Below are 13,130 nucleotides of genomic sequence, written 5' to 3'. Positions count from 1 at the left end.
CAAGCAGAACTAAACCAAATCAAACCAAAACAACAAAAAGCCAAACAACCGCATTGCAGCAGTGTATCTTGTAGGCAGTTGCTGTTGTGGGTCACAGGTGCAGAGCTGGGTGAGACTGGTGACTGCTTTTCTCTTCTCGTGTATGGTACCTTCCAGCACTATGGATGTCATTGGAGGCTATAGTGTCAGTGGAGGTAGAGCTTCTAGTTGCTCCCATGTTCAATTACATAAGTTATATCTTCAGTAATAGGAGTTTACTGTCATGTAGTGGAAGGTAACTAATAGTATTGGCAATGGTCTATAATGTTAGGGCATCTATAGGACTCTTTGGGTAACAACTCAACAAAATATAACCTATTCCTGGCACTGGAGGCTTTGCTTGGTAGCATGATGTCTAGTTAAGGCACTGTCTCCCTGGTTGTATAGTGGCTTATGTAAATTCCTTCCATATATGTGTATGTTTTAGAAAACGTCTACAATAATTTCCATATGACTCTTCAAAAGACCTTAGGTATTAATTATCCCCTAGCCAAAATGCTATTTGCAGTCAGATCTGCTGAGAGAGAGAAAATTAGTTGTACCCAAAGGAGTGACTCTGGGTCTATCAACCACAAACCAGGTCAGGCCACATGCTCAGTAGTTAACCAATACAAAATAGACTCCATGTTTTTTGTTATGGTTTGGTGCTTTTTGTCTTGTTTTGCTTTATTAATTTTTGTTTGGCTTTTGTTTTTTGGTGAGAGAAATGTGAATTTGGTGGGTAGAATTTGGGAGGCTTTAGGGGACAGGACAGCATATGATCAAACTTTATTTTATGAAAAACCTTATAATTATTTTATAATAAAACTGTAACCTACTCAAAGAAGGAAACCACAAAATCAACCCTAATCGCCAACAAACACTTACCACATTCTTTAAAACGTTATGTTAAAAATGCTAGGGCCTGGGCTGGTGAGGTGGCTCAGTAAGAGCACCTGACTGCTCTTCCAAAGGTCCGGAGTTCAAATCCCAGCAACCACATGGTGGCTCATAACCATCCGTAACAAGATCTGACGCCCTCTTCTGGAGTGTCTGAAAACAGCTACAGTGTACTTACATATAATAAATAAATAAATCTTAAAAAAAAAAAATGCTAGGGCCTTGCTGACGCTGGTGACTAAAGGTAGGACAGCTGCGGGAATGTCTTAAGACAGGAACATATAAGTTAATTCTTCCTCTCACAAAACATTTCTATAAAGCATGAACAGTGTTTGACAGAATCTTTTTTTTTTTTTTTTTTGAGACAGGATTTCTCTGTGTAGCCCTGGCTGTCCTGGAACTCACTTTGTAGAACAGGCTGGCCTCGAACTCAGAAATCTGCCTGTCTCTGCCTCCCGAGTGCTGGGATTAAAGGCGTGCGCCACCACCGGCTGGTCTGACAGAACCTTATCCTCAATAATCCATTTCCTGTAATTTTGCTGCTGCTTTACCAACTAGGCTCTGTAATAATGTAAATCCTTGTCATTTCAATAATGCTCACAGTATCTTTAGTAGGAGTAGCTTCTATCTCAAGAAGTTACTGCTTATCTAGACAAAGTGACTCCAGTGTTAAGTGAAGCACACTAGTCACTTTATTTTTTGGGGACAGTCTCCCTCTGCAGACCAGACTGGTCTTGAATTTGTGACAATTCTCTTTCTTTGGCCTCCCATGCTCTTAGATTACAAAAACCAAGTCACAATGACTAACATTTAGGCTCCAATTCTAATTTTAGATCTTTAGCTAATTCACCAAATATAAAGTCACCTCATCCACTCATGTCCTGGACCACTTGAAATCAGTTACCATAGGACTTGGAACCAACTTCTCCCAAACTCCATTCTGACATCCTCTTATGAAACATGACTATTCTTCATAGGATCTATAAAGTCAAATCCTCCAGAAGATTCACCATTGATGGCACAGAAAGTGTTAGAAAATGTATCCCTTAAGACTTAAACTCAAAATTACTCCTTGAGTTTCTCATTATAGTCATTACCCCAGTGTGCAACCTTATCAGAACTCCAAGGTAATGAAAGATATTGCCAATGAACAATGTTTGCAAAGGAATCTTATTATGGCCAGTAAACTTCAACAGTGAACCTAAAATATTCAATAAACTATGCTGTAAATAGATACCAGTTACCAGATTTTCTTGTTTTATTATACAGCAGCATAGGAGTCAGTGTAATTCGGAAGAGCTGAGTACTTCCACCCTTTCAGCCTGGCAGTCACTGCCTTACCCTTTTGGCTCTAACAATCCCAGATTGTATCTTTTTCTCCTAGATAAGGTTGTTTCATCTACAAAATCTTCATACACCTTCACAGCACCCTTCTGAAAGCTTGCTGCAGCTTCTTTGACAGTACTGTCACCTTGTACTTTCACGCTGTAGAGATGGTTGCTTTCCTTAAGTCTCATGAATAAATCTCTGCTAGCTTCAAACCCTTCTGAGCTTTCACTCCTCTCTGAGCCTTGATAGACTGAATAGTCATGGTCTTAATCTGTATTAAACACTTTGGATTAAGGGAATGTTATATCTGCTTTGGTCTTCTAACCAGACCACTAAAACTTGTCCCATATCAGCAATAAAGCTGTTTGGCAAGTTGCCTCTCTTTAGCTTAGTTCTTTTCTGTACCCCCTTAAAAAGACAAAAACAAAATGTATGCATGTTTAAGTGTGCATCTGTGTATTCACAGGTCAGAAGACAACCTGAGGAAGCTGGGACAAACCTTAAATTTGTAAAACATTCAAAATTTTCAAAGCACAATAAAATGTTATGTCTATTCATAATTTTTTTCTTGTGAGATTACACTAACTACTATTAAGGCCATTTTATATTTTATTAACTTTTAATGTGCTGCTCTGTTATTCAGTTTGACTTTCTCTAATAACATAGGTATACCACATACAGAGACACTAACACACCTCTCCACAAATATTTCTTGTAGTTTACTTGGTTTTTAACTGGCTGTGGTTCTTTCTCATATTTAAGTTTCTTGTTTAGTAACATATGTTTGCCTAGGTTTCTAGCCTTTTAATCATACCATTTCCACTTTCAAGCTATACAAGCATTTCCTGAAATGTCTAATTATATTGTTTCAATCAATAAGATCCACTTGAACATTTTTGCTGTTTTAAAAACCAAGCAAACCTCATTTTTAACTAAAAGAATGTCGGTAAGGGTTAACTGCTGAATTAGTTTATACCCAATCCCTTTAAAGTTCTGGTAAGCATGACAGCAAATGGTCTATCTTATCTAAAAGCAAACAGTGGGACCATAGGAAAATCAAGTAAGCAGTGTTTCACAGTGGTAAGAGAAATCCTGTATTTTAGAACATGAGACCTGCCATGTTATAAATCTCTGTAACAGAGCTACTCTATGAAAACAGAGCATGTAAGTTTATTTTGATGTGACCATTTCATTTGTGTGAATAATGAAAATTTAAATGCATTTGTATTATCTTCTATACAGATTTCAATTATTTAATGAGTACCCACTAAGTAAAAAATATTGCAGAAAAGAACAAGAAGGTATTTGAGGAAATTAAATTATCTCTTCAATCATCACATATAGAAATTCTGAATTTAAAAGTCACATAATTAAAATCAACTAAACTGGCAGAAGTATTTCTTAAAACAAAAGCATGCGAAAAAAATCATTGCATGATTGTTTATTTAAAATATGACTCTGATGTAAATACATATGGGCTTACATAATGTTGTTATTCATATAAACTCTCAATTAAAATGCTCAATAGTTCATCCCCAAAGCCTTTTGATTTTAATAAACACGATAGTAAATTTTCTTTCTTATGGAAAGTGTTTAAAGCCTTTTGAATCTTGATTTGTGAAGAGATTACTAAAAAATAACTTAGCTACATCAAAGAAAATATTGTTTGTAATGTTGTCACAGATTCCTCCATGGCAAAATAGTCATATATTGCTATTGCACAATTTACAGGTACAATTTACTCTGTGCATATAAACTCTCTATAATGACAGTGTTTTCACTGTAACTTGCTCACTATATTTAAAATATGAAATACAATTACAAAACCTTTAACAATACACTTTTATAATAAAAGTATCCTGAGGATATTACAAAATTCATTTACCAGCCCTTCATTTCTTTGCTTTGACTTTTCAATTCCTAATAGTTTTCCATATTTCATTACATAAAAATGGCCATTTCTGGTTCTAACTAAAAATAAATTGGAGCTAAATAGTATGTAACGGTCCCTTAAACACTTATTCTACTGCCAGTCTCATTGGCTAAAAATCAAGTATTTTTTTCAAGTTTTTTTATAATTCTGAATCAGAAAAGATATAGCACGAAACAGACAGAAATAGGGTTAGCATATTTAAGAGGCATTGTAAATTTTAAATATTTTGGTCAAATTTTATAATAAAATAATATTTTGGCAAAAATAATAAAATATAACATTTATTTCCTATCAATGTAGATCTGCAGGGCACTATACATTTGTAAATACTATATTTAATTTGACTGTTTTCACATTTGGTTCTAGAAACACTGCTATAACATTTTCAGAATTTTTAGACTAAATGCATCTTAAAAGAAATAAAATTAAAACAAAATTTAACTAAAATGTCTGATCATCAAAACTGGTGACAAATTTGTCATATAAATGCCTTGTGTGCCACACAACATTTTTATTGCCTACTGATATTTATTTGATTCAGTATCTTTAAAATAATAATAATCTTAAAACTTCTTAAAAGTGACATTAAGGTTAAAATAATTTAAAAACTTAAAAAAAACAGAGTTAAATGAGAAGTTTTATACTGCGGCAGTAGGTGTTATGGCACAAAATACATGAAAGGACTTGTAGCTTCTGTTTCTGTATATACAATATCAAGTAAGAGGTATAAGATATATATATATATAGTATATATATATATATATACACATATGCACACATATATACATACACATAAATACATTTACATATACACATCTGTGTTATAGAAGGGAAAGAGAAAAACTAATAAACTCTTGGACTCTCTTATTACTGAAGTCCCAATAGCAGTTTTAGTGCCAATGTCTTATCTTATCTGTATCTATATAAAGTTTTCATTATTAACAGGAAAAGAACTAGAGCTATCTGTGTGACGGAGAAGTGAGAAGGTGGTGAGTTCAGTGGTGAGTGTTATCTTGGTCGGCACCTGTCTTAAGGGTTTTACTGTCTGTGGACTTCATGCAGCAGTGCTTGCAGAGTTTGTAACAATGAGAAAACAAAGTCCCTTTAACATGATGGCATATTTACTAAAATACGCTATAAATAAGTATGAATACAGCATTACTTATACATTCTATGTTAGGCAATAGGATCTAACGCTGAATGACTTGTTATCTTTTAAGGCATCAGTGCATCAAGGGCAAAGCTCCATAAAATAAATATGAAAACAAGAAAGCACTAGTTTATCCATGGTGCAGGTGATTATTGTGCATTGCATGTGCTCGCTACTTCTACAAAACAGGTAATAAATCATATACCCTCTTGTGAAAATGTTACAGCATAAATTTCACATCATTTTTCAACACCTCGTTTAAAGGGCTAAACTGATCCGGCAGTATCCTCATTTTCATTGTTCCATCAGCTCCACAAGAGAAAATGTGATTTGCTGGTCCTGTTTCAATTTGCATGACTCCAGTTCCAATATTTCTAAAAATAGACTGCCGAGCGTGTTCATTGATAAAAGTATGGAGAAGACTAAAAGTAGAAAGACTCCAAATCTGAAAGATATGAAGGACAAAATGAAAACGGAGGCTGGTGATTGATTTAAGAATTCCAAATAAAATGCAACTCCCTTGCTGTGCAGTTAGGACATTTCTAAAACAAGGATAATCAGTATCCATGTGAGCTGTAATCACAGTCTCCTGATTCTCTATAGGCTAAAACCATTCATCAATTGCTTTTTTTTTTCTTTTGTTACTCAAAGTCCATCCACTGAGAGTAGGATTAATGTTAATGCACTGAAGATGCAAATACAGGAAAGGGGGAGAAAACTCTATTCGGAGAAAATCCCAAACCTATTCCTAGATTACCCTGTAGTACTTCATCTTGTGAAAATCCTCCCCTCTACTTAGATTTGCGTATCAAATGAATTATCCAAAATTCTAGCCATGTGATGCTTAAGTGTGTAGTTCTACTTTGTTATAAAATTTCCTCTCAGTTCTTTGCTTTGTCGTTTCTTTCCCTGAGAGTGGTGAGGATTGAAACCCTGGTGGCCTTTACCAGCAGCAACAGGTTGAAATTAAAAAAGTGGCTTCAAATCAAAGAAAAATATTTCTGCTAGGATATATTCAGCTAACCTAGAAATTTAGTAACCATATAACTAAAAATAGAGTCAAGACTTGTTATAATATCTGAAATATATTTAAATTCATAGAAAATTTAATTCTTAAGCATTAAGCATATTATAAAACTAGTAAAAATATAAAATTTAAAGTAAAAAGTATTTCCATTCATTAAAGGATTTATTAAACAGTAATTAGCCTTGTTGGCTACAAAAGAACTAATTCAATTATTATTTAGAGTATGTTGGTATCATAAATATAAAGGCCTAAGTTTCTAGTATTTTTCATATTATAGATACCATGTATCAACTGTATTTACCTTTATGTTGCCTTCTGCAGATCCTGTAACAAAGTACTCTTCAGTTGGATCAATAGCAATGGCTTTAACAGGGGAATCGTGGCTCTGAAAAAACTGCCTCTGTTGTCGTTGTCGAAGGTCAAATATACATGTGAAACCTTTTCTGCCACCCGATATGAGGAGTTGATGTTTGGGAGCATATGCTAAAACTGTAGCTCCACTATCATGGCAGGTAAAAGCTGAAGGTCAGAAACAAAAAGGTTAAAATCACTTAGTAATAGAAGAAACAGGCTTCCATTAGGTGGGTGAGACGGAATGAACAGACTTGCTTTCCTGCCTAAGCCAACTTAAAACACACACACACACACACACACACACACACACACACACACACAGGGAATGATTGGATAAATCAAACATGAGACAATGAAGAATGACAGTGGAGAGAAGAAAACAGAGGTAGACATAGGGTTGTTCTAGCAAACTGCTTACAGTTTTGTGTCAGAACATAAAGAAAGGGAACTGAAGTTGAACTGGACTCAATAGCATCAAACAGTTGAATAGTATCTATTATGTAAGTGTGACAATTTATAAATATACAATTATAAATATTATAACGCTGCTAAGAATATTCCTGTACAAACCTCTTTGTAGCTTTCATATATAAAACATATATATACAGGTGGATCATGCTAGGTACATGTTTAACTTTATTATAATTCTAAGTTTTTCAAAGTGGTTGTTATCTTGTAGCACACTGAATGTTCTTTTTTCCGGATTACTTTATCTTGATCACATTTTTACAAGCTTACTTACTATTCAAATAATGAGGAAAAGATTATTTAAAAATCCTTGGATATATCATCACTTTGTTCATAAAACTGTTTGTTAAGTGTTAAATGTAAAAATTCATCTCCAAACTGGAGCTAGAGAAAGTACCCAAGGAACTGAAGGGGTCTGCAACCCTATAGGAGGAACAACAATATGAACTAACCAGTACCCCCAGAGCTCGTGTCTCTAGCTGCATATGTAGCAGAAGATGGCCTAGTCGACCATCATCCGGAGGAGAGGCCTCTAGGTCTTGCAAACTTTATATGCCCCAGTACAGGGGAATGCCAGGGCCAGGAAGCAGGAGTGGGTGGGCTGGGGAGCAGGGAAGGGGGAGGGTATAGGGGACTTTGGGGATAGCATTTGAAATGTAAATGAAGAACATATCTAATAAAAAAAAAAAGGAAAAAAAATCATCTCCAAACCAAAGCCACCTAGTTTTTCCTACCACCCCCGGAGTTTGCACTTTACACATAGCTATACAACCCATTTGTAGCTAAATTTATGAAAAATGAGGTCTGTGTTAAAGATATCTTTGGTTGTTTCATGTCACTATTCATTTCTTTTAGCACTATATTGAAAACTGTTTTGTTTTTTCTTTCTTTCTCTACTGAGTTCTTCTGTGCTTCTGTTAAAGTCCATGAGATATAAGGAGCTTTATGAGAGTCTTTGTTTTTTTCAATGCTCTAACTTTTTAAAAAAAAGCCACTGTCCCAATACCTAAGTTATTGCAGCTTTACATTAATTGGATTAGGCGGTAAGAGTCCTCTAAATTTGTTTTTCTTCAGTATTTTGTTGGTTATTTGCTATTTTCATATAAACTTTAGAGTCTGTTTATTGTTATGTGCAAAACAGTTTCCTTGTATTTCATTTACCCTGTTGAATCTATAAAGTTGGGATGAAATGGCATTTTAAAGAAAATTAAATTTTCAAAGCTCTATATTTCTATTTTAATTTAGATCTTCTTTGACTTCTTTATTTTTGTACCTTTCTACATACACATTCTGTATGTATTTTGTTTGACCAATGCTTCAGTAATTATTTTGGGCACTAATATGATAAGGCCTTTCAAATTTCAAATTACATATATTCACTGTTGGTACAGGAAAGTAACTGGTTTAGTAGACTGTCCTGAGACCTTGATGTATTGCCCACATCAGTTCTAGGAATTCTCTTTTAGATTTTTTCATACAATTGTATCATCTAAAAGAAGGCTTTATTTTTTCCCTTCTATTCTGCATAGCTTTTCTTTTTTGCATAATGTTACTAGAATATTCAATACAATGTTGTATAGGAGTGGCCAGAGGGTGCATAGCATGAGGTTTCTGATGTTCAGGTCTCTGCATTTGCCAATCGGCTAGCACATACATGGCTGCAAATATGCATGTACACAATACAGAGATGCTGTTTATTTTTTATTAAGATTTATTTGTTTACCTGCATGTATGTATATATAGCATGTGCATGCATCAGAAGAGGATATCAGATTTTCTGAAACTAGAGTTACCTATGGTTGTGGACCAACATGAGAATAGTAGGAATAGAACACAGGTCCTCTGCAAGAGCAACAAATACTCTAAATCACTGAGACATCTTTCTAGCCCCAACATATGGCTTTAATATTGTCTTTGTCTCACTGTCTCTAGTTAATCACGAGTATCTGTTTGTCTTCAAATCCTGATATCATGGACAAAGTTAACCTTGCAATTTGATAACATGTACTATTAAACACAAATCTCTTTGGAAATTATTTTTAATTTATGATTTTTTTGAGATTGTCTCCTATAGTCCAGGCTCAAACTCTATGTTGCAAAGCATGGCCTTGACCATCTGAGAGCTGAGATTACAGACATGTATTAACATGCTATGTGGTGCTGAGATTACAGACATGTATTAACATGCTATGTGGTGCTGAGATTACAGACATGTAACATGCTATGTGGTGCTGAGGTTCACACCTAGGACTGTGTGTGTGTGAGACAAGCACTCTCCAAATGAGCTACAGTCCCAGTTGTAGCTTCAGTTTATAAACTGCCTTTAAAACTTACCATGGACTAAACTATTGGCGGGCGCTACAAGTGTGTCCCATAGACATACGTTTCTGGAGAAAAAAAAAAAAAAGGATTTCTTTTAACTGACAGAAAAATAGAACAAAAAAATAAGCCTCGTATTAAATACTTGAACTTTCTTTAAAGGAATGTTTTTGTTGTCAAATATACAAAAATTGTGTACATAACATTCTCACATAAAAATTGCTAACTTATAAAAACTGAGTTATGCTTTGATAATCATGCACTTACAAATAAGATTAATGAAGGCTGACTATAGAAATTACTTCATGTATTTACTGATTTCCCAATGTATCAGCTGAATAATACACAAGTCATAGAAAATGCTAGTTAATATAACAGGAAGCACACACACACACACACACACACACACACACACACACACACACACACACACACAATTTCTACTAAACATGGGCCAGAGTCTACAGCCTTGAAAGCTAGTTTCTAGTACAAACCGAGGCTTACAGATGAGTATCAGAAACTTGTCAAGCTTAGGGTCCTGACCGAAGAGCTTAGATGCTATGCATGAGTGGATGGAGTGAAGAAGACAGAGATGTTCATGCAAACTAGCAGGTTGATCTGAATTCCCTATGTTCTTGTGAAAATGACCTACCTAGTAATTATGTCATGGTGAAGACTAAACAAGTTAACTAAATAATATGACCAATAAATAAATAGCTTCAAATTTTCTGGATATATAGAAAATAACATACAAAGAAATGCTCACTTCACCAGCAACCACATCCTTTCTTCTAAAGTCTCAATATGAGAACATTAAAAACATTAAAATTCTCAATATGAGAATAAAAATATAAATTAATGGAGGAAAAAAAGGATAGTTTTTGTTTAAAATGGTACTAGAATTCTACAAGATTTATGCCACTAAAAATGCTTTATGAAAAAAAAATCTTTATGATAAAAATTCCTAAGGCCTAATTACTGAGACAAAAGAATACACAACAAGAAATAAATTTAGCTATCCATATATATACTTCATTTCAGTTACATCTCTTACCTATTGTCACTTGAAAGACCAGCTGTAGCTATCAGAGAGGAGGAACTAACGAAGACAAAATCATTGGCTGTTTTGTTATGACACTGCCAAGCCTGGAATGGTTATAAACAATAAATGTTAGTTGCTAGTGGAATTTCCAAGACCAAGTACATGTATAACTAAAATGTGATCATGTTCTCTTAAAAATAATTTCTATCTTCTGAACCTTTAAGAAAGTTGGGGAATACAAGAAATTTTCATGTTGATTCTCCCCCTTTCTGTAAAACATACAAACACTTCTTGAACCATATTTTTCACTTTTGTTCTACCAACATCTTATGAAGCAAACATACAGACGTTAAACTTCAAATACCCCCTAGATCTAGTTAAGTGGGAAAAAACAACAACAAAGCTGTTTTATGCAGACAGAAACCAGGATTTAAGATTATTTTAGACGTAAGTATCTTTGTCAAATTGTCATTATGTATTTTTCAGAAACATTTAAACTTTAACATAATTGTTCAAAAATAATAAAAAGTTACAATCACGCTTAAAGTTGAAGCAAACTTACTGCAATACATTTTATCAATTAAAAAAGAAAAGCAATTGTCTCAAGCAGTCTTTTCACTGGAATATAAACCTACACATTTCATACTGTAGTGTAATAAATCTACGAGGAAAAGAACTCATTAAATCCTTTTCAAGTTACCCTAAACAATCCTCCATTTTGTTATTAGATCAATACTGAACTCTAACCTCTAACTTCAGGTGAATTAACATAATCTTTTTTAATACATACTGTTTATGTTTAGTTCTGTAAAGGGCTTTATTAAAGAACAGACTAATTAAGTACATGTTTTAATCTCTGTAGGCCAATTTTTATGAAGAATCCACACTCTTAAACAGAGATGAAAACAACAGGGTCAGCAGCAAGATGCCCTTTCTAAGTTTTTAAGTTCTAATTTGTTCGTAAGTAAGAGCTAAGTAAGGAAAATAATCTGATACATCTGCTAATCATCTTACTTAGGTAGAAGACTGATTTACAGCTTAGTGAGTTTAGAAAAAGTTCCAGTATTTTCTGTGAGTCTCTGAAGATGTGGTGCTGAACCCATTAACTTTCTAAAGTTTACTCAGTAATTTTCACATATTACAACAGGAGCCTATAGAAGCAACTGAACAGATAAGAATAGAAGTGTTTTATTTATTAATTTTAATATTACTTGTTTCAAACATAGCCTTGGTTTTTAAACATAAACTTCTATGTTTTATATATATGTATGTAGGATTTTTTTGCTTACCAGATATGGCTTAGGCATGCTCCCAGTAACTGGGCAACATTTCCAGTTTGTTTGGTACAAACTTAAATATCCATCAGCATCAACAATTCCAAACTTTAAAAAAAAAAATCAAATTATTAATGCAAATAAAAGCATACATTTATCTTTATCCTCAATGTGACACAATGTTTAGCATTTGATTGATAGACTGTACCTTTTAATTTTTTTATATACCACTTTAAGAAAACTTCCAGTGTAGAAAGAAGCAAACAAAGTTAAGTAATGTGTACCACTAGTGTATATAGAGTTCTTTTAACTTTTTAAAAAATGCACACTGTAGCACTGTTTCTAAATAAATAAATAAATAAATAAATAAATGCATACTGAATTAACTATTAGGCCATAGAAAACCTTTGTGTAAATACAAATATAGGTGTTCACAAAGACAAAGAAACAAACAAACAAATACAAAAACCAAAATAAGGTCTTTCAAAAACATGCAATTTGAAAAATACATAAATAAGGTGACCTGGCATGGTACTACACACCTATGATTCAACCCTTTAGAAGGCTGAGGAAGGAGAATTGCTCTGAGTTTCAGGATAGCAAGGCCTACATAATAAGTATCTTGGGACACTAAACTACAGTGTGCAATCCTGTGTCAAAACAAAAAAACAAACAAAACCCTCAAAAGCGCAAAAAAAACCCCTTAATCACAAAGCAAAAATACACAAACAATAGAAAGTTAAAATAAGAATTAATTATCATAGTCAAATAATTCTTTTTCTGAATCTCAAGGTAAATTTAATTGGGAAGGCGCTAAATTAAGTATAGGAAAATGTGATACAGACCTCACAGGTTAAAATAGCTTTTTTTTTTTTTTTTTTTTTTTTTAAAGACATTATAAACATAGTACATGCTAGTAAGGGGACTCACACCTGTAAATCCTAATCCTTTAGGAGGCTAAAGCAGAAGAAAGGATTGTCATGAACTTAAGGCCAATATGAGCCACAGAGTGAGATTCTGTTTAAAAAAACAAACAAGAGGCTGGCGAGATGGCTCAGTGGGGAAGAGCACTGAATGCTCTTCCAAAGGTCCTGTGTTCAAATCCCAGCAACCACATGGTGGCTCACAATCATCTGTAATGAGATCTGATGCCCTCTTCTGGTGTGTTTGAATACAGCTACAGTGTATAATATAATAATAAATAAATCTTTAAAAAACAACCAAACAAAAAAAGGTGCATGCTTAGAAATTATATAAAACTCATGTTTATGTTAGGCGTGGTGGCACACACCTTTAATCCCAGCACTCGGGAGGCA

At 33.9% G+C, this 13,130-nt stretch overlaps 1 protein-coding gene across 5 annotated transcripts in view; it reads right to left on the bottom strand.

Annotated features, from left to right (window-relative positions):
- Positions 1 to 3,673: 3,673 nt before the first annotated feature.
- Dmxl1 (Dmx like 1) overlaps positions 3,674 to 13,130 on the bottom strand; it is a 141,631-nt gene continuing 132,174 nt past the window's right edge. For all 5 annotated transcript variants that reach the window (XM_029547072.1, XM_029547073.1, XM_029547074.1 and 2 more), the window contains 5 exons: positions 11,830 to 11,922; positions 10,553 to 10,644; positions 9,514 to 9,566; positions 6,659 to 6,876; positions 3,674 to 5,775 (listed from right to left, as the gene is read on the bottom strand). In XM_029547072.1, coding sequence (XP_029402932.1) covers positions 5,551 to 5,775; positions 6,659 to 6,876; positions 9,514 to 9,566; positions 10,553 to 10,644; positions 11,830 to 11,922 — 681 coding nt within the window. In that variant the 3' untranslated portion in view covers positions 3,674 to 5,550. The remainder of the gene's footprint in view (positions 5,776 to 6,658; positions 6,877 to 9,513; positions 9,567 to 10,552; positions 10,645 to 11,829; positions 11,923 to 13,130) is intronic.

This window comes from Mus pahari, chromosome 15 (genome assembly GCF_900095145.1).
Source record: "Mus pahari chromosome 15, PAHARI_EIJ_v1.1, whole genome shotgun sequence".
Lineage (NCBI taxonomy): Eukaryota > Metazoa > Chordata > Mammalia > Rodentia > Muridae > Mus > Mus pahari.
The sequence above is the reverse complement of the archived record's forward strand: the minus strand, read 5'-3'. Positions and strand labels throughout refer to the sequence as shown.